At 42.6% G+C, this 22,814-nt stretch overlaps 1 protein-coding gene across 5 annotated transcripts in view; it reads right to left on the bottom strand.

Moving 5' to 3' along the window:
• GREB1L (GREB1 like retinoic acid receptor coactivator) overlaps positions 1–22,814 on the bottom strand; it is a 219,940-nt gene that overhangs the window by 51,405 nt on the left and 145,721 nt on the right. For all 5 annotated transcript variants that reach the window (XM_050939187.1, XM_050939189.1, XM_050939191.1 and 2 more), the window contains 4 exons: positions 17,470–17,796; positions 16,408–16,536; positions 15,714–15,848; positions 5,930–6,127 (listed from right to left, as the gene is read on the bottom strand). In XM_050939187.1, the coding sequence (XP_050795144.1) occupies positions 5,930–6,127; positions 15,714–15,848; positions 16,408–16,536; positions 17,470–17,796 (789 nt within the window). The remainder of the gene's footprint in view (positions 1–5,929; positions 6,128–15,713; positions 15,849–16,407; positions 16,537–17,469; positions 17,797–22,814) is intronic.

Below are 22,814 nucleotides of genomic sequence, written 5' to 3'. Positions count from 1 at the left end.
GGGCAGATTTCCTGTGGTTTTGTGAGAAAAACTATGAACGGGACATGGTGCAGTGCTGAGCGAAGATAAAGGGGCTGAGGCAGATGTACCAGAAGGTAAGACAGGCAAACCGTCACTCCTGTGCTGCGCCCAAGAGCTTTCACTTCTATCAGGAGCTGGACACCATCCTTGGTGGTCATCCTACTTCCACCACCAAGGACACTTCGGAGGGGCCGGAGGCAGTGGTCAGTGGACCTAACCCTGAGGAAAAAGTTGTGGACGCGGAGGTGGAGTTGGAGGATATTTGTGGAGCCCACAAAAGGGTTGTGCAGTGTTGTGGTGAGTCAGGAACTCTTTTCCACTCCAGAAGGGTCTAGTCTGTCCTGGCACTCCATCTCCAGTGAGCATGATGCAGGAGAGGAGACCCCTGCTAAGTAATCTTTTTGAGTTGATGCTGCTTGGTTATATGATGTACAGCTGTCCTTTGCTCTGTATACTGTAGAAGTGGGCAAAGGGACAGCAGCAAGGAGCACTTCAACAATAGGCTGAGAAGGTGCAGAATGACCATGGATTGTACGTTTGGCAGATTAAAAAAATCTTAATGAGAAAAGCATTCCCATGGTCACAGGAGCCTGCTGCACGCTCCTTAATCTTTGCAAGGCTAGGAATGAAAAGTTTCCTCAGGGGTGGAGTGCTGAGGCAGATCGCCTGGTTGCTGATTTTGAGCAGCCAGATATCAAGACTATTAGAGGGCACAATGGGGGGGGGGCAATTCAACTCAGGGAGGCTTTGAGGCAAAATTTTGATAATGAGCTCCAGTAATATGTATTTCTGTAAAGCAATCTGCCATGCTTCATTAATTTCTGTTATCTTATTTTGTCTAAAACTTGTGATAATTCCTGAGTGGGATTTGTAGTAAGCAAATTATTAAAATGCACATGTGTTTTAATACCAGCAACGATCACTATGTGTAGGACACAAATAAAGACTGTAAAAGCAGCAAAGAATCCTGTGGCACCTTATAGACTAACAGATGTTAGACTAACTAACGTCTGTTAGTCTATAAGGTGCCATAGGATTCTTTGCTGCTTTTACAGATCCAGACTAACACGGCTACCCCTCTGATACTTGAAATAAAGACTGGTTATCTTTCAGAGATTTTGTTTTTATTAAACACCAATTAACACATATAAAAGAGTTGGTGCAGCGAGATAACAGTTTTGGGCAGGGGAGGCTGTCATAGCTGTGAGTAAATCCAGCTATCATTTTGGAAGTTGTCCTAAGGGGTGAAGTGAACGGGATACCAAGACGTTCCAGGAAGTTGCAAGGAATGTGCGGAAAGAGTTTGGAGAGGACATGGGAAACAGTTCTGTTTTGGATGCAGGGTTGGGTGAGCATGTGTTTGTTCTGCCTGGCACATGATTAGGGACTTCAACATCTCTGTTTGCGCCTCCATCGCTTTTATCATTTGCTCCTGGGCCTTTATAATGTGCTCCTCACTGTCCTTTCTGTCCCGCCTTTCCATTTCTCTTAACTCCTTGTGTTTTCTTTTTTTCTGACTCAGAGGCTTGGATCACCTCTCGGAACATATCTTCCTTGCTCTGCCTTGGTTGCTTTCTCATCTGGCAGAGGCACCTCTCCAGTGTGTAGGGGGTTCCCCTGAAGGCCACACCTGCAGAAGCACAAGAAGCAATACACAGACACATGATTGTTAGTTCACATACAGCATTGAATCATTATAGTAAAATACACCTCTTTTAACATACTAATCACTTTCTCATTGTCCCTTGGTATGCACACTTCTCAGTGAACACCCTAAACATGGTGAGTTTCTCCCAGGTGAGGGGCAGGAGTTCAAGATGGGGCAAAGGATATAGGTGATGGTTTCAGGGGATCAGTGAAGGCAACGGGACAATATTGTACATTCTACAACCATTTTCCACAGACAGGGGTCATTGAAGCCAATATCTCACCCCTGAGGGTAAGCAAGGATGAAAAGGTGCATATCTCCTGCATGTGTGCAATTTCAGACCTGGTCCCTATGCTGCTCACCTGTGTGCCACTTTGGTCCTTGCACAAGTGATTGCCGAGTTCCTCCCAGAAAGTTTTCTAAAGATTTCTCTGGAGGATTCCTCTGAAATCTCGGTGTGCATCAACACACTGTTCTGCTGCACTGCTTAGCTGCACAGGGGACTGTGAAGCACACAGCTAGTCTTGCACATTTCTATCCATTCACTCACCTCTACAGTATAAAGAGCAAAGGACAGCTGTACATCATATAACCAAGCAGCATCAATTCAAAAAGATCACTTACCAGGGTTCTCCTTTCCTGCATTATGCTCACCGAAGATGGGAGTCCTGGGATGGACTAGATCCCTCCGGAGTGGAAAAGAGTTCCTGACTTGCTGCAACAACACACAACCCTTTCGTGGGCTCCACAATATCCTCCAACTCCACCTCCTCATCCACAACTTTGTCCTCAGGGCTAGGTCCACTGTCCACTGCCTCCAGCCCCTCCGAAGGGTCCTTGGTGGTGGAGATGGATCACTGCCAAGTATGGCATCCAGCTCCTGAGAGAAGCAGCAACTCTGGCCACAGCACCAGAGCAACGGTTCACCTCTCTTGCCTTCTGGTACACCTGCCTCTGCTCCTTTATATTTGCTTAGCACTGCTTCGTGTCCTGTTCACAGCCCTTCTCACAAAACCCACGGGAAATCTGCCCGTAGGTATCGAAGTTCCTATAACTGGAGCAAAGCTGGGACTGGACAGCCTCCTCTCCCCATATACTCAGCAGATTCAACTGCTTCACAATGGTCCAAGAGGGAGAGCATTTGTTGCGTGGAGCCGCTATGGTCAGTTCGGAAAACGCGATGTGGGTTCTCCACGCCGAGCAAACAGGAAGTGGAATTTCAAAAAGTCCTAGGCCTTTAAAGGGGGAAGGGCAGATGCTTGTTTACCTGGCAGCAGAGCAGTGGAGTTTGAACTGCTGATCAGAGTGGTCAGAATGGGCATTGAGAAACACCTCCTGGAGGCCATTTACTGTGACAAAACTAAGCGCGGTGTCTACACTGACACTTTGTCAATATGGCTTGGCCACAAAAAGATCTGTGCCTCTTGTCAATGTGATTTCATTTTGTTGGCAAAACAAGAGAGCTGTGTCTGCAAAAGTACCATAGCAACGTGTACACCTCTGCTGTTCTGTCAACAAAAGCTGCCTTTTTTCAACCAAACTCTGTAGTGCAGACAAGGCATTAGTGGGATAGATTTACTTTCACGGTGGTGAGCGAAAGTTATTTCCCCACTTCTAGTTTTCCTCCAAGAAGGAGATGGATTTATGAGCAGACCCGAGACTCTCCACATTACTAGAAAAAAATAATTTAGATCTATGTAAGAATCTTCAATATGGCACTGAGTTGTGTCAGACTCAGTGACACTAAGTTTAGTTTCCCTGTACTTGGCTAATACTTTCTTCCCATTAGATGGATACCCGAGTAAAAGATACTTGGGCATCTCCTTCAAAAATTCATAAGTTTACAGATGCCTCTTGCCAATATTGGATCAATCTTTTCTATTGCCCTCAGGCAAAACTAAAATTGCTGGCATATTCCTCCAGCCTACTCCAATGGGCAGGAAGTACAGAAGCATTTTGCCTGCAATCCCTGTAAGCTGTCTTGGGAATTATTATATTCAACCTTAGCATAAAGAACAGCTGAGAGAGAACCTCTGCTCAGTGCACAGGAGCAGCAAAATAGGAAACATAGTGTTAGACTGTCTGAGATATGGAAGAAAAAATAATAATGCCATTATATAAATCAATGAAGCACCCTCTTTTCAAATAATGTGTTTAGTTGTTGTCACCTTATCTCAAAAATATCAAAGAAATACAAGGAATCCAGAGATGGACAACCAAATGCATTAGATATATGGGAGGCTTTCTTTATCAGGAGATACTGAAAAGACTGGGACTGTTTTAGTTTTTATGGGGAAAATAAATGAGAAGACTTGATTTCAGGAATGCTTGACACAGTTCCACCATGATAGTCTCATAAGCAAACTAGGGAAAAGTGGTCTAGATGAAATTCTATAAGGTGGGTTCACAACTAGTTAAAAAAAAACAGAGTAGTTATGATTCACTGTCAAACCAGGAGGACATATCTAGAGGGCTCCCACAGGGGTGTGTCCTGGATCTGGTACTAGTCAATATTTTCATTAATGACTTGGACAATGGAGTGGAGAGTGTGCTTATACGTTTTGGAGTTGACACCAAGCTGGAAGAGGTTGCTAGAGCACTTTGGAGGATAGGATTAGAATTCAAAATGACCTTGATAAATTGGAGAATTGATCTGAAATCCACAAGATGAAATTCAAAACACAAATGCAAATAGTTACACTTAATGAAGGAAAAATCAAATGCACAACTACAAAACGTGAAATAATTTCCTAGGCTGTACCACTGCAGAAAAGGAACCAGGAAGTTACAATGTATCACAGATTTAATGGGAGGCCACAATATGATGCAGTGGCAAAAAAAGGCAAAGTATTCTGGGGTATACTAACAGGAGTGTTGCATGTAAGACACAGAAGGTAACCTCTCTCTTTACTCGGCACTCAGCCTCAGTTTCAGTGTCCTGTTTTGGGGCACCACACTTTAAAGAAGATATTGAAAAAGGAGTCCAGAGAAGAGCAACAAAAATGATAAAAGGTTTAGAAAACTTGACCTGTGAGGAAAAGTTAAAAAAAATTGGTCATGTTTAGTCCTGAGAAAAGAAGACTGGGGGAACGGGGAGAAGAGGACAACGACTTGAAAACAATCCTCAAATATGTCAAGGGCCATTATAAGCAGGACTGTGATCAATTGTTCTCCATGTCCACTGAAGGTAGGACAAGGAGTAATGGGCTCAATCTGTAGCAAGGGAGATTAAGGTTAGATATTAGGAAAAACTCTAACTATATGGATGGTTAAGTACTGGAATAAGTTACCAAGGGAGACTGTGAAATCCTCATCACTGGAGGTTTTTAAGAACAGGTTAGACAAACACCTGTCAGGGATGGTCTAGGTTTACTTGATCCAGCCTCAGCGTGGAGGGGAACTGGACCAGATGACCCCTCAAGGTCCTTTCCAGTCCTACATATTTGGATGATTCTGTGATAGGCATATAAAAAAAATGTATAGAGAAGTTGCACTGGAACTTCTTCTTTACCTTTTCATTATACGAGAGCAAGAGCAAGGGAATATCAAATTAATTGAAAGGCAACATGTTTAAAATTGATAAAAATATTTTTTTTTAGCAGAATGCATAATTATCCCATGGAACTCATTGCAACAAGACAGAGGCCGAGAGCTTAATAAGATTAAAAAATTATTAGCCATTTATATAAAGAGTCCATACTTATACTAAATATGACAGTTTTAAAAAAGGATATAAATCCTCATGCTTCAGAGTAAAAGCCAACCACTAACTGACAGGGGGAGAAAGAAACCTCAGTAGGCAGGTTATTCCACTAATTATCCATGAAGGGGTTTCTTGCACCTTTCTCTGAAATACCTGCTATTGACAATTGATGGACACAGGACACTGGACTAGACAGACTGCTATTTGACTTAGTATGGCAATGCCTGTGTTCCTATGAATATAATATTGTGGGGGCAAAATGAAAAGCCATTTGTTAATCCCTGTTTTCTCATTTCAAGTGCTAGATGTTGCCTCAGGTCATAGCTCATCCAGTCTTTAGGTAAATATGGCAATGCTTCTTACCACCTACACAGTAAATGCAGTTGGTCCAATTTTGTGAATGTAGACTCTTTAGAATTTAAATGTGACACTACATAACTGAACAAAGCTGGGACCCCCAGAATAAATTTTGTAACAGTTTACTCTAGCACTACATAACAGGGTACATATATACCCAGTTTTGATTTAATACACTGCTTTCCTCCCCATCCCTTTACCTGATTGTCGAATCCGTTGAAGGGTTTGCTGGACCAGAACCTCTGAACGAGGGACTACAATGATGAAGTCTACTTTGCTGAAGTGGCCCAGATCCAGGCTTTGATTGCCACTGTCTGCTATAGCACATACCTGGGACAAGAGCTTTCTGGCAACTGTAAGCTGAGGCTGATAAATTTGGAAGGTATCAATATTCAAATCTAGTAAAAAAAATGGCATCAAAATTTAAATTATTTTACATTAAACAGCAGCTTTCAAAATACTCTGGTTTACATCAAAGTCACTCAACAGAATAAGTCCTAGATTTATGGAGAAACTGGTGCACATCGCCACAGAATCTACTTTTCAGATCAAAATTTGATTACATACAAGATGCTCTCGGCAGGATAGTGGCAATTTTTTCATTGCAGGAAGTGCTTTGAAGCTTTCCAAGGCTGCAACTCAGTGAAACCTCAGTGCCTGAATTGCAACCATTACGGATGGAATGCATGTAATTCTAACCTTCTCTTGCCACATACAGTTCCTTGAACATGCCAACATATGTGGAGCAGCCATACACCGCTGAGGCTGCTGTTCTCAGGCCCCATGGAATGACACCTATTGCTCTGCTGTGACAACATGAACAATTCTCAATTACTGGGTTGCAAGCCAATTGGTGAGAACTTACCTGAAGAGTCGAACCATTCTAGTTTCTACCTTCTCGGGTGTGTGACCATGGCAGCATCAGACTGGCCACTTGTTTATGGAAATGGACTGGAATGAAAGGTGAGTGAGAGACCAAAGACCCTCAGTCAAGAGGTGGAACAGAAGTCTTGATTTTAAGGCAGCTTAGCCACGGATGTACATGGAAGCCTTACGGAAGGGGTTGCATCAAGGTTAGCTACGAAAACTTTGGGGCCTGGAGTTTATAATTTCGAGAAATGTTTTCTCTAAGCACGTGTCAATGTTCACATCTGCCAAAGAACAGGTACAGTCTTACACTTAAAAATAGTTAGTGGGTATTTTTTATGCACTTTTATACACACTTCACTGGTCCTGAATAATTTAAACTCTTAACGTACTACTACCAAATTTAACCTTGTAGTAACATTTTACTTATGGCTCTGTCAGTTTTCCTCTTACAAAAAACAGTGCTGACGGATAGAAAACTTGTCTCAAAGATGTGCCTGGGAGAAAATTATTAAAAAAAAAAACAAAAAAACACCATTTAAAAAGATAATATATAGTAATAGTTCATTTATTTTAAGCAATATACAACTAACATCTTTGTATTTTAAGTAACAATTTGAAGATATTTTGGGCCAAATGTTGAGTGCCAATTCTGCCACCCATATGTTATTGATTTCAATGGAGCTACTTGTGGAGTAAGGCACTACACAATGTGCATAAGTGGGGCAGACTGGCCTCTCACATTTTAGTCAGTCTTTACTAAATGAATTCTTTGCATCACTGTTCACTGCAGAGGATGGGAGGGAGATTCTCAAACCTGAGCCATTCTTTTTAGGCAACAGATCTGAGGAACTGTCCCAAATTGAAGTGTCAGAGGAGGTTCTGGAACAAATTAATAAACTAAACAGTAATAAGTCCCCAGGACCAGATGGTGTTCACCTAAGAGTTCAGAAGGAACTCAAATATGAAATTGCAAAACTATTAATTGTAGTATGCAACCTATCACTTAAATAAGCCTCTCTACCAGACGACTGGAGGATAGCTAATTTAATGCTGATTTTTAAAAAAAGGCTCCAGAGGCAACACTGGCCAATTATAGGCCAATTATTCTAACTTAAGTACCAGGCAAATTAGCTGAAACTAGAGTAAAGAACAGAATTATTAGATACAGATGAACATATGTTGGGGAAGGGTCAACATAGCTTCTGTAAAGGGAAATCAAGCCTCACCAACCTACTAGAATTCTTTGCACGAGTTAACAAGCATGTGGACAAGGCTGATCCAGTTGATCTACTATACTTGGACTTTCAGAAAGTCTTTGAAAAGGGCCCACACCAAATGCTCTTAAGCAAACTAAGCAATCATGGGATAAGAAGGAAGGTTCTCTCATGGATCTGTAACCGGTTAAAAGAGAGGAAACAAATGGAAAGAATAGTCAGTTTTTCAAGAGAAGGGAGATAAATAGTGCGATTCCTCAATGATCTGTATTGGGACCAGTGGTGTTCAACATATTCATAAATTATCTGGAAAGGGGGGTAAACAGTAAGATGGCAAAATTTGCAGATAATACAAAATTAATTAAGAAAGTTAAGTCCAAAGCTGACTGCAAAGTGTTAAAAAAAGGGATCTCACAAAACTGGATGTCCAGGCAAGAAAACAGCAGATGAAATTCAATGTTGATCAGTACAAAGTAATGCACATTGGAAAACATAATCCCAACAATACATACAAAATTATGGGGTCTAAATTAGCTGTTACCACTCAAGAAAGACCTCGGAGTCATCATGGATAGTTCTCTAAAAAAATCTGTTCAATGTGTGGTGGCAGTCAAAAAAGCAAACAGACTATTAGCAACCATTAGGAAAGGGATATATAATAAGACAGAAAAATATCATAATGCCACTATAGAAATCCATGGTACTCCCACATCTTGAATACTGCATGCAGTTCTGGTCACCCCATCTCAAAAAAGATATTTTAATTGGAAAAGGTACAGAGAGAAGCAACAAAAATGATTAGGGGTTGGTACAGCTTCCTTAAGAAGACAGATTAAAAAGACTGGGACGGTTCATATTGGAAAAGAGATTACCAATGGGGATATGATAGAGGTCTATAAAATCATGAAAAGTGTAGAGAAAGTGTATCGAGAAGTGTTATTTACTCCTTCACATAACACAACAACCAGTAGTCATCCAATGAAATGAATAGGCAGCAAGCTTAAAAACAAACATAAGGAAGTACTTTTTTACACAACACACAGTCAACCTGCAGAACTTGTAGTGAGGGGATGTTGTCCCTAAACCTCTGACTTCCAGAAGCTGGGATTAGACAAGAAGGGATGGATCACTTGATAACTGCCCTGTGAAGTGTCTGGTACAGGCTACTGTCGGAAGACGGGACACTGGGCTAGACGGACCATTGGTCTGACTCAGTATGGCTGTTCTTATGTTATGTTCTCATACACTCAGGCAAATTACCACTGCCTTCAATAAGAGTTCTGCCCGAGTAAAGATTGATTAAAAACTGAGAAAGGATTTGGCCCTAAATATACAATTCAAAAACCAAAAATAAACTCTGAACCGTTAGAAATAATTAGTTAACTAAATACTGAGATTTAAAAATGGGTGGGAGAGACGGGGCACCCTGGACCACCCCAGGTCCCACTGTCCAATGTTTACCTTTCTCTTCTCCCTCAGTTGGCGGCCCTTCAGGTAGCTCTCTGAGAGCACCTGCCTGCGGGCAGAGGGTTGGCTGCTCCTCTCTCCTTCCCCTTGCAACAGAGTAGGATCTGGTTGGCACGAGGACCACTCTCTCAGGCAGCCCCTAGAGATTCAGCTCTAAGGGCTCAATCTTTCAGAGTCTATTGCCTATTCGCGGGGTTTACCTTTTACCCCTCTTCCTGGGGCATATTGCTTTGTCGTCAGTCAGGACAGCTTTGGGAGCGGTGTGTCTCACAGCTGTCTCCTTCTTGGCTGGACTACCTGTTACCAGCAGTCTCTGGATGTGGCGGCCTTCTTCCCGTTCACTGCCCCTTCCTGTGGTAAGTCCTCCCATTTTAAGATCCTCCCCCACCAGGCTGAGCAAGCCTTGCAAGTGCATGTCAGTGTGGAACTGGCCCAGAGAAGCTTGTCAGTCTCCCCCATACACTGTGAGGGTGTGTCCCTTCACGTACCCCACCCCTCAAGACAAGAAGGCTGTTCAGCGGTGGGTTGTTTCCATCCCCGATCTCCCATGAAAAGAAATCAGTGTAAGCATGGTCCTTTCCATCCTGTTGTTGTACTTGGAAACTATCAGGTTGTAGTGCAAGGTACCACTTCATTATATGAGGATTCATATCCCTCGTGGTCTGGATCCAATGAAGAGGTGTGTGATCAATGATCAGGGAAAAAGGGCTACCCAACAGGTAACAGCTGTGGGCATCTACCATCCATTTGTAGCTAATGCCTCCTTTTCAATAATGGAGTATGACTTTTCCCTAGGGAATAGTTTCCTACTTAGGTATAGAACTGGGTGTTCTTCCCCTTCGTAGTCGTGCCAGAGGACAGTGCAGATGTCAGAAGCATCTGTGCATAGTATGAATTCCCAAGAAAAATCATGGCTGAAGAGCATGTGTACCTGGCAGAGTCATGTTTCCAGTTCCCTGAACACTTCCTCATGCTTCTCATCCCAATGGATCTCTTAGGGTTGTTGCTTTTTATGAGATTCATAAGGGGGGGCGTGACTGAGGCAAAGATGGGGATAAACCACTAGTAACATCTTGCCAGGCCAAGAAAACATCTGACTGGCTCTTTGTCTGGGGGACAGGACATGCTTTGGAGGCCTGCATCTTACTGACCACCAGCTTCACCAAGCTACATCCTATGTGGCAGCCCAAATAAGTTACTTTACTCATGGCCAATCTACATTTTACCGGGTTGGCCATAATTTTTGCCTCCTGTCGGGCTTTTAAACACCGCTCTTAAAATGTGAAAGTGACCTTCCCCGGTGGGACTGTAGATGACAATATCATCAATGTAGGCCACCGCACACTGATCATGGGAGTTGGGATCTTATTCATAAGTCGTTGGAGGGTAACGGTAGTTCCATGGAGGCCAAAAAGTGTGGTCTTAAATTGGAAATGCCCAAAGGGGTGGAGAAAGCAGTTTTCTCTTGCAAGGAAGGGGATCAGGGGATCTGCCAGTAACCTTTTGGTCAGATCGATAGTGCTCAGGTGCTTCGCTGGTCCCAGCCATTCAAACTCGTCCACCCTTGGCATTGGGTAGGTGTTGAATTTTGTGATGGTACTGACTTTCCTGAAGTTGATGCAGAACTGAACCATACCATCTGGTTTGGGAACGAGAACTATGGGGCTCCTCCATTCACTTCTAGATTCTATAATCACTCCCATCTCCAGTATCTCTTGTACTTCCTCTCAGATCGAATCTCACATATTTTGTGGCAATGGTCTAGGGTTCTCTCTGACTACCTGGTCTGGAGTAGTCTCTAGGTGATGTTGGACCAACCACGTTCTCCACAGATGGTTGGAGAACACTGCTGCAAAGTCCCCCATTAGTTGAAGGAGTTGTTTCCTGTGTGCAGGGGACAGCACTTCACCCCCAGTACCATTGCTGGAGCTTCATTACTGGGCGCCTGGGGCTTCAATTCTGGCTCTGCTGGAATAGGAGTTATCAGCTGGGCCTCCTGTGCCCTCTAAGGTTTGAGAAGGTTCATGTGGTAGACCTTGATTTCCTTCCTCCACTCAGAAAGTCTGATCTCAGTCTACAGGCCTCACCGGCCTGACCACTTTGAATGGACCCTGCCATTGGGCTATTAATTTGGACTCAGCTGTGGGCAGTAATAGTAGAACATGGTCACCCAGCTGAAAAGTCCGTAGTCATGCCTCCCTATTGTAATGTTGTTCCTGGGTGTGCTAGGCCTTCCTCAAATTCTCCCTGGCAATCCCCCTTAAGTTTCTGAGTTGCACCCTTAACTGCAACATATATTGGGTCATACTTAGGGCCCCCATGTCGTCTTCTTCCCAGTGTTCTTGTAGCAAGTCCAAGATACACCGCGATTGGCAACCATCGAGCAACTCAAATGGGGAGAACCTCAGAGTCTTGCGGGACCTCCCTTATGGCAAATAGGAGTAGTGGGAGTGGTCAGTCTCACTGCTTGGGGTTGCCATTGACAAAGCACTTCATCTCTTTCTGTGTCTTATTAAAACCACTCTATTAAACCATTGGTCTGTAGGTGGTACATCAAGATCTTCAAGGACTTGACCTTTAGAAGGGAGCATAATTCTTGCATCAGTTGGAAAGTGAATTTAGACCCTTGGTCTGTTAATATTCTGCAGGGAAACCCTACCTGTGAGAAGAGTTTCAAGAGCTGTGGAGCTATGGGTGTCACTTCTGGGGAGCAAAGAGGAACAGCTTCCAGATACCTGGTTGCATAGTCAACAATCACAACGATGTACAGATGCCCTGCTGCAGTTTTTTCTAGAGGTCCGACCATGTCCACCCCTATCCTCTCCAAGGGGGTCTCAATCAAGGGCAGAAGGACTAAGGGTGCTGATTAGCTGACACTCTGGGCAGAAGAACAATATTCTCTCACTTCGTGGTGTGCACCTGGCCAACAGAATTGGGCTAATATGCAAGCAGGGGATATCAGGCGCCATCTGCCACACAGCCTGGATGTACTGGCGTGGTACTAGCAGCTGGTTCCTCACCAATCCAGTTTGCTGAATCTTCTCGATTTGATACAAGCACCCTTTCTTGAGTGCAAAGTGTGGGTATTGTTCGCCTCTCTGAGGCTCTGTCACTTCTCCATTTATGGGGGTCAGTTGCTCATGTGCACAGTTTAATATAGTGTTGCTCCTGTGTTCTAACAAGAAATTCCTGTCCCGTAGGAGAGCTTCCAGGTCCTGATGGCCTGCCTCTTCCTCCCCTGTGGGGGTCTGTCACTGTGTTGCTAGGGACATCCCTTCCCCAGGTTTGTCAGCTTCTCCAAGACTTATCAAGCTCCCAGGAGCTGGTGTCTCCACTTAACCCCTGTTCTTGTTTGCACCTGAGAGCTAATGACCTGCCCCCCTGAAAAAAAGCACCAGTCTCAGCCTATGATCACAGGGTAGGCCAACTTTTCTGCTAAGCTTATGGTTATGACTGCAGTATGGGCTCCCACCATCAGCTGTAGCTGGTGGCTGGGGTAGGACTTGACATAGCCATGGATACATTGAAGGTCAATCATGTTCTTAGGAGTAGTGTCACTTCCCATCATGGAGGTCTGGACCACTATCTGGCTGCAGCCAGAGTCCAAGCCTTGAATCAGCTTCCCTTGGACCATAACAGATATAATCAACTTGGGGAAGTTTTTTTTCCAGCCCTGGGTTTCCACCGTTCGGCCTTGGGCATAGTCACATTCCATCAGCATTCACTTCCTCTTTATGTGCCCTGTCTGTCCACAAGACTAGCATGTTAATGGGCTGGGTTGCCAGCCTCTTTCCTAAGTTTAGGGAAGCCTGTCTTTGGGGTGCCAGCTGGACGTCCATCTGTGAGCCATGCTTCAGTGGTCTGGGGTACCCGCTGGTCCCCTGCCAGCCCCCCAGCAGCATTGTACTTGCACTCTGCCTCCTTTTCCCCCTAGGGCTGCCTTGCACCTAAGTGGCAATCTGTCCTTCTGGGATGACCCCTTTAGGACTGATTCCCTGTGGTACAGTGCTGTGGGCTCTGGCTCATCCCCCTCCCAGGTCCCTTGCCCTGCTGATGTCTAGAGTGATTCTGCCTTTAATGACCCTTCAGCTTCTACAAAGTCCTCTGTTAACCTGACTGCTTTTGATAGCATCCCTGGGTGATGCTGGAGTACCCACTCCCTGTCCCCCATGGGCAATAATCTTTATAAACTCCTCCGTTGGCCTCAGCTACTTAGATCCCTTAGTGTTCCTCTGGGCGGAGCCACTTCCAGCAGTGTTCTTTCAGCCGTTGTGCTACCGTTCAGGATCATGCCCCCTTAAGGTATCTCTTGGCCATAAACTACTGGCGGTGGGTCTCTTCTGAAATATCCACATAGTCCAAGATGGTGGATTTCACTTGCTTGTAATCTTTCACCCGCTCCAAATCCAGATTACAAGAGATGGACTGTGCCGGATGCATCAAGTAAGGGGACAGGATTGGAGCCAATTGTTCCAGAGGCCACTGGGCTGCCAGTGCCACCCTCTCAAATGTGAGTAAAAAGGCTTCAAGGTCATCCTTCAGTCCCACCTTGGTGAGCTTTACTGGTGCAGGTGGAGGGACCCCTTTTAGTGGAAGTGTGAAGCGCCCGTCTCCCCTTGTGGCCACAGGGTTGGTACTATCTGCTGTAACACTTCCTTTGGGAACTCTTGCTGCTGAGTCATCAGTTTCCTCAGCAGATAATGTTTTGGGTGGCTTTAACCCGCCGCTGGGTTGTCCACAGCTGCAGCAACTGCTGTTGTTGGGTACCCTGCTGCTGCTGCTGCCTCTCCGCTACCCACTTATACTATGCTCCAGTTCCAATGTATGTGAAGCAGCTGAGCTCAAACACCTCAAAGGCTCCCCCTCATTTTTTGACCACTTGTATCAGGCATAGTTTATCCACATTCTCCCCAATTTGTGGGGATGGTGGGGCTCCCTGAGTCCCCCCAGGTCTCACTGTCCTTTGTTTACCCTATCTACTCTCCCAGTTGGCAGCCCTTGGGGGACCTTTCTGAGGGCAACCGCCAATGGGCAGGGGGTTGGCTCCTCTTCTTCCCTTCTCCTTGCAAGAGAAGAGGATCTGGCTGGCACGAGGACCAGTCTCTCAGGCAGCCCCTAGAGATACAGGGGTAAGGGCTCAGTCTGTCAGAGTTTATTGCCCCTTTGTGGGGTTTACCTTCTACCCCTCTTTCTGGGGCATACTGCTTTGTTGTTAGTGCATCTCGTGGCTGTCTTCTCCTCAGCTAGATTCTCTGTTACCAGCAGTCCCTGGGTGGAGGAGCCTTCTTCCTGTTCACCGCCTCTTCCTGTGGTAAGTTCCCCCCTTTTAAGCTCCTCCCCCTCCAGGCTGAACAACCAGAGTAAGGGTGTATCTCTTCACAAAAGGAAAATTACTGCACACGAACGTAACCACAAATAAGAATTGGACCAAAATTTTACTCATTCTTCAAATAAAACCCAAGTTGAACTTTTAAGGTATTGTCTTCACTAGGAAAGAAAGGTGTGCATGGCAGCCTACTTTTTAACTTGAACTGCTGTCCTCTGCTTAGGCTACGAACTGCTTTCTCTTTGCTACGATTTTACCTTGTTAGCTTGCTTGAGTTAAGAACACACCTTTTTTCCCTAGTGAAGGTAAGACCTCATCAAGGTTTCAAATTTATCCATACTGGCCCCCAAAGGAATCTCAGAACTCATAGAAAATCAGTTTTACTTATTTTGCCAATCCTATTATATATAAAAAAAGTAAATCATAAAATGTTATGTTGAATGGTAATGTTCTGAAAAGGTAAGAGGTAATTAAATTCAACATTAAGGCAGCGAGTTCATCCTCAGCTCATCCATTTTGACTATATATTATATATCGCACTGAATATAATTAAATAATAGTGGTATTTGTACTTCTATAGCACTTTTAATAAAAGAAACTTAAAGCACTTTCCAAACATTGATTAAACCTCACAGCTCCTCCGTGTGGTAGGTATAATCAGCATTTCACACACATGGAAACTAAGGTGTATCATGGCTAAGTTGGCTTAGACACTTGTACAAGGTCACATAAGCAGTCTGGACACAATCAGAAACAGAACACAGATCTCTTGTGCTTTAAGCTTAGACTGTATTTCCTCTTCAGGAATAACAGGGTGTAATCAGTCCAGAGAGTTAGCCATAAATGGGAATTTCTGTATGTTCCAGTTAGTTTGTAGCACAAACTGAGAACAAAGATATTTTAGCTTAAGAACTGTCAAAGGGAGCAAGAGGAAACGTTACTATAGCACAAAAAGCTATTACGAAAGACCCTTGGCCAAAATTATTGCTGTGGTTTTCCTTTTTGCATTCAGCCAGTGATACTAACAATTTTGGCCTGGCTGAACAGTGTCCTCAGACTACTTTGTGGCACATGCATTTTATGAAATCCAGCAAAGAAAAACATTACCCGAGTCTTGTGTTGAAACCATGGCAGCTGCCTCCTGAGATGACACACATTCATTAACATCTCCTTTGAAAGGGATTATAACATTGTCCCCTCGCTGCTGCTGCATTTTCTCTAGCAATTTGTCCAAATCATCACCTATTTAAGAATTTAAAAAATAAAATATGTCAGAAGGAATTAAAGATGAGTAATGAAAATCTTTATAACACGTGTTCCAATATGTCACATTGACTATCCTCAGCTTTTCTAGTGACTGGGCATTTGTAAAAGTTCAACTCCAAAAGAAAACCACAGTTGGATGTTTCATAGTTGCTCCTTTACAGCTTGCAGCAATATATGATGATCACAAAAGAACAGATACCCTGCAAATGTGTTGACTGATTAGCACACAGAAGCCCCATGCAACTATGGATGCCCTGCAATCAGATTCAGCATATGAAGTGGTTAAAATAGATTGAAACAGGATGGGGAGCTCTCACCGCCCAGCCGAGGAAGAGAGAAAGAGCACACCTTCATGCTCATTACGCCAAGGCAGTGAGAGGAGGGGAGCTCTTCTTTGGCTTTTAATAGCAGATGGGGAGCTGCATTTCGTTCCTTGCCCCTTACATTAACCCCTGAACAGAAGATGCACAAAAGAATCAGGAGATTCATCCATTAGATTCATCAGCAGAAACTTCAGATCCTTACAGTCACTCACCTAAAGACGTGTTTTTGAAATGTGATGCCAAGAAACTAACTTTTCCTGTGATGAGCTCATAACTGATCTCTTTTAAAAACTCACTGGTTGTCAGCATGCTTTCTGCCAGTGCCCTAGACTGATACTGACCTAGAGAACAGAAAGGACAGAGGTTAAATACAGTGCATTCTCATTATAAACTCCTCAGTATGTAACGCCTTATGGAAGTGACGTGCTCGACTAATCTTCAGCATTGGGTCTCTACTGCCTTTTGCAGAAGAGATCGGGGGGTATCAACAAGAAACACAGTCAAGTCTATTCCGATAGAACACAGGAGAATATATTCTGTCATCTTAGCACACTCTTTGCAAGCTAGTGTTCACAATCATGCTGGTCCATGAGGTATTCTGTAGCAAAAGGAGATATATAGTATAAGTACTTGCTTCTCAGAGGGATGGAAAATTCTGGTAAAATGTGAAGAGGAAGTTGTCCTATTTTTTTCACTTTGGTGGACAAGACTAATTTGTTTACATAAGAAAGGGAGGAGCGTAGTCAAAAATTAATCTTCTTTCACGCATACACATGTGCACACAAATGTTGTAGAAAAATCAGCCTGGCAGAAACAGTGCCCTATATTTTATATTGTTATGCAAAATAATTGTAGTCTAGTCATTTGGACTGAGTGGTCAGCATTACAATGTAAAAATAGTATAGCTGCCATGTAAACCAGGGAAAGATATGTACACTATTTTGTATAAAGGACACCTTGGGGCCAATCCCCAAGGCAGCTATACCGAAGAGCAAGTTTTCAAGTATCCCAAGCGCAGGGATCCTGTAAGGCTAGTGAATCTGCTCCAGGGAGGAGCTGCTGGAAAGCATGCAGCTATTCTTCTCTCACCAGTCAATGTCCCTGTAGACACTACTGCACAAAGTTCTAGTGGAGCAAAAGGAGAAAGAGAAATGTGATTGCACAGGTGTAAAAGGGGACCAAAAACTATTAAGGAGAGGTTAAAGATGAACCACTTGATCAAAATGCATAATGCAACTGCACATGTAACCACATCATATTATAAAGTTACTCACCTAAGACTACTACACAGAATTCATTTCCTCTGTTCTTTGATGCACAGATTGCAACAACATAATCTGGTAGCCTTTGCTGATGTTTCATTTCATTGAGAGATCTCAGCGTTTCTGAAATGCCTTCAGCCAGAGAATTCTGGGTAACAACCACATGCACCAGGTCCCGAGATACACTGGTGATTAACCTAGCAAGCCAAGGGAGTTGACCTGGTGACACTGAGATACACTGACCACTCATTTGCAAGGATCGCTCTCTCAGTGTGAACTCCTGCATAGCTTTCAGCATGATCTGTTCAAATTCCTCCCTGAGAGGTATCTGGTCAGGACCTAAATTAAAAAATATCATCTGTCATCAAAAAGTTGTCACACCAAGATCAATCATTTGCTCATCTAGTTAGGACATTCTTTCATCATTATATAGCATTTTTCACATTTTAAAATGGATACTTACCAGTGTGAGCATATTCTCATTTCTTCACTGTAGAAGCCATTTTGTTTTTTAGATAAAAAATATGTCATCTGCTCCCCAGTTTCTTTGCCCTCAATAATCAGAAAACTAAACTAGATACATCTAGGCTCCAGCAGTCCAGAGATCAAAACTCTCAATGCTCACTCTCAAACCTTAATCATGACCATACAGCTTGCCAAAGATATCAGAAGGTCCAGCAGTCTGCTTTTTCCCCAGTAACTCCACAAGTAACCTGACCATGGAAAGAACTATGTATATTTGATTCTGATTTTTTTCAATAATGTAATGTAACAAAATTCAAACTTCTAATCTTAAGAGCTGTATATATAACGCTGGAACTCACTTGCTGAACTTTCAAAATTTAGATCATGAATTTGAACTGCTGAGTTAGAGGTGTCAGGCTTTATACCTCAGTATCAATCTCTAGAGTTACCCACTTTTATTAACATTTGCCTCACTAAAATAAATCTAATGAACACTTCTCAAGGATATCCTAGAATTGGCAAAACAATATTCACAAACGTAGAACAAGAAATAGCCATACTGTGCCAAAATTCCTCCCCAGTGCCACAGGAGATAGGTTCACAGATATAGATTTGGTATTTCAGCATTTTAACCTTCAATACCAAAGAGCAGCCATTAGACAACAAAAATATGTAAAATGTCCAACTGGACTTTATAGATATTTGAAGTAAAAAAAACTTGGGGTGAGGCAGGGAGAGGAAAGGAAATGGAATGGTTTTCTGAGAAGTGGAGGAAGGAATTATTAGCGTCAATTGCAAAAATCTTGAAGCAGTTTTTCATGACAAAAGCCTACAACCAATCAACCACCACTGCTAGCCGTGTTAGACATAGTGCACACCACATCAATATTGTATTATATACAGCATGTGGGCAGTTACATTAACTGAGTTATCTTCTGTATTCTCCCTTTTGGTAGATCTATGTTTATATCTTCCCTTCAGAATTGACTCAATTACTGAGATGTACCAAAGTATCACATCTCAGATCTTTGAAGAGCTGGTTTGGGGGAAAATAACTTTAAAAAAATATATATGGAGATATACCTATCTCATAGAACCGGAAGGGACCTTGAAAGGTCATTGAGTCCAGCCCCCCGCTTTCACTAGCAGGACCAAGTACTGATTTTGCCCCAAACCCCTAAGTGGCCCCCTCAAGGACTGAGCTCACAACCCTGGGTTTAGCAGGCCAATGCACAAATCACTGAGCTATTCGCCCCCACCAATGGTCTGATGAAAAAATTGTTGAACTGGCAGGGGGGGCAGGAGGAACGATCACCATAACAACTCCTAGGGGAATTCTGCATCAAAAAATTAAAAATTCTGCACACAATATTTTAAAATTCTGCAATATTCTGCATATCTTATTTGTCAAAATAATGCAATATAATTACTCATTTCAATTATTTCAGTAATTTATTTAAACTACAATACAATGGATGGAGAATAGGAGTGGGGAGCACTGGAGGAAATCCCCAAACCCTCTTGCCTAATAATAATGGAGCTAGGTTTGACCCTTTATTTCTAGTTATAGTCAACAAACATATGCAGCCATATTCTCAGCCCAAAGATTTAGACCAGTTCTAATCACTAAAGCACTATAAGCATTTATAAGGCCATACTGTCCTTTGCGCCACATAGCAAGCCTCTGAGTGCACCCCCTCTGTGCGTGCACGTGCGCACACACACACACACACACACACACACACACACACACAAAATTTACTGGGACTAAAGAGATTAAATTGCTACATATGATGAGGTTCAGCTCAAAGGGCATTGTATCATAATACCACAAAACATGAGGTTGGAAATAGTAAATAAGTATAATCCACAGTGCCCATCTGGGTATTCTATGGTGTAATAAAAGAGCTCAAGATGCCTCACACTTGTCACCCATGAATGCTGCCATCAAAAACAAGGTATCCAAATGTGAAATCTGTAATAAATACTACAAAAAGAATGCAAAGGAACCACTGAAACCACACAGGTTTCCTGATCACTTTTGGTCTGGAAAGATTATGACTTATTCACAGATAACTGCTCTTTTTTTAAAAAAAATTGAGGTATTGCTATATTGTGCAATACAACAACTCACCGTAAATTTCATTTTTCTATAAATGAATCAACAATGGAAACTGACCCACAACCACAAATAGCTCAGTTTTGCAATACTCTTTGCAGTATCAGTTCAGACACATTATATAAAGCCCTTCCTATGCACAGTCAAATGAGCCAAGAGAAAAATCAGCATAAAGAGCAAATAACTTGATTAGAAATACCCTGAGGATTCCAGAGGAGCCACAGCATATTACCACACAACTCACAATACTTTGTTTGGGTCCCCCGCTCAGAGAGATTCATAGGCAATCGGGCAAAAACCATAGTGATAATGCCTAACAAGTTTCTTGAGCCAAAGGCAATTATTCTGAAGTAATAATAGAAGAGTTACTGGAACAGAAGAAATTTTATGACAAGAATGCCAAACAATTACCCACCTGTGCTAATAAGAGAAATGTTAGATGGCAACCTGCCAAAGTAACAGCTACATCGTCTGCACCAAGATAATGAATCATAAATCACCCCAAGCATCAGTAAAGAGGAACCGGAACCCTAAACAAAACCACAGAAGACACTGGCTCTCTTTTCTAATGACATCAAAAATGCTAAGACAGTGTCCCTGTGCTGATCCAAGTAACGCATGCCCGTCAAGTTACTCCCTATGAAAAACACCAGGAGTAGTAAACACAAGAGAGGTTATTTTACTTCTTTATTTGGCACTAGTGCAACTGCTGCTGGAATAGCGTGTTCAGTTCTGGTGTCTATACTTCAAGAAGGATGTTGATAAATTGGAGCAGGTTCAGAGAAGAGCCACAACGATTAAAGGATTAGAAAGCATGCCTTACAGTGACAGACTCAAGGAGCTCAATGTTTAGCTTAACAAAGAGAAAGTTCAGAGGTGAACTTCATAACAGCCTACAAGTACCTACATGGGAAACAAATATTTAATAATGGTCTCTTCAGTCTAGCAGAGACAGGTACAACATAATTCAATGGCTGGACTTTGAAGCTAGACAAATTCAGACTGGAAATAAGATGTACATTTTTAACAGCAAGAGTAATTAACAGTCCTAGTCAACATATCCATAAATGATCTGGAAAAAAGGGTAAGCAGTGAAGTGGCAAAATCTGCAGATGAAACAAAACTACGCAAGACAGTTAAGTCCCAGGCAGATTGTGAAGAGTTACAAAGGCTCTTTCAAAACTGGTCAACAAAATGGCAGATGAAATTCAATGTTGATAAATGCCAAGTAATGCACATTGGAAAACATAATCCCAACTATACATATAAAATGATGGGTTCTAAATTAGCTCTTACCACTCAAGAAAGAGATCTTGGAGTCATTGTGGACAGTTCTCTGAAAACACCAACTCAGTGTGCTGCGACACTCAAAAAAGCTAACAGAATGTTGGGAATCATTAAGAAAGAGATAGATAAGACCGAAAATATATTGCCTGTATATAAATCCATAGTACACCCACATCGTGAATACTGCATGCAGATGTGGTTGCCTCATCTCAAAAAAGATATATTGGAATTGGAAAAGGTTCAGAAAAGGGCAACACAAATGATTAGGGGTATGGAATGGCTGCCATATGAGGAGAGATTAATAAGATTGGGACTTATCTTGGAAAAGAGACAAGTAAGGGGGGATATGATATAGGTCTATAGAATCATGACTGGTGTGGAGAAAGTAAATAAGGAAGTGTTATTTACTCCTTCTCATAATACAAGAACTAGGGGTCACCAAATACAATTAATAGGTAGCAGGTTTAAAACAAACAAAAAAGTAGTATTTTTTCACACAATGTACAGTAAACTGTGGAACTCCTTGCCAGAGGATGTTCTGAAGGCAAGACTATAATAGGGTTCAAAAAAGAATTAGATACATTCATGGAGGAGATAGGTCCATCAATGGATATTAGCCAGGATGGCAGGGATGCTGCCCTAGCTTCTGTTTGCTAGAAACTTGAAATGGGTGACGAGGGATGGATCACTTGATAATTACCTGTTCTGTTCATTCTGCTGGGGCACCTGGCATTGGCCACTGTCGGAAGACAGGATACTGGGCTAGATAGACCTTTGGTCTGACCCAGTATGGCCATTCTTATGTTCTTAATTAACCGTTGGAACAACTTACCAAGTAGATTCTAAAAGATATGCTCTGGGAATTATTCTGGGGAAGTTCTATGGACTGTGCTACACAAGAAGTCAGACTAGATGATCACAACGGTCTCTTCTGACCTTAGAATCTGTGAAGCTCCAGATCATGGATCCTGGGTAATTATTGTAAGAATAAGAAGTGGCAGTGTGATCAGAAATCCATCAAGATTCAGAGTAGAACTGTGCAAAAAATGTTCTGTATCAATAACAAGGCCGATAAAACTAAGGCAGTCTCTGGATGTGACATTCTTCTATCTACTTCCCAGACCTCTCTGCTTCTTACTCTTTTGAAATCAATTTGCTCTAGATGAAACAATGAACATTCTCAGTTAGGACACTTTTCTAGGATCCAGTAAAAAATGATTTTACCAGTGGTCCAAAATTTCCCTTATCATTAATTCCTGACATCAAGAAAGGGGAAATCCTACAGAATTTAAAAGGGAAGCATCCAGTAGAGCTATAAGAAAATTATGTTAAAAGTATTCATAATTTAATGGAAAACAATAGTCTTTTTCTAGCATCCTGTAGAACTGTATAGCAGTGAGAGAATTTTCTATCAAGCTCTATAAGATGGTTCAAAACATCCATGGAAAGGTTCTCTTTTTCTACTGGATTTCTGGATAAGGAAAGA

This window comes from Gopherus flavomarginatus, chromosome 2, assembly GCF_025201925.1.
Source record: "Gopherus flavomarginatus isolate rGopFla2 chromosome 2, rGopFla2.mat.asm, whole genome shotgun sequence".
Lineage (NCBI taxonomy): Eukaryota > Metazoa > Chordata > Testudines > Testudinidae > Gopherus > Gopherus flavomarginatus.
The sequence above is the reverse complement of the archived record's forward strand: the minus strand, read 5'-3'. Positions and strand labels throughout refer to the sequence as shown.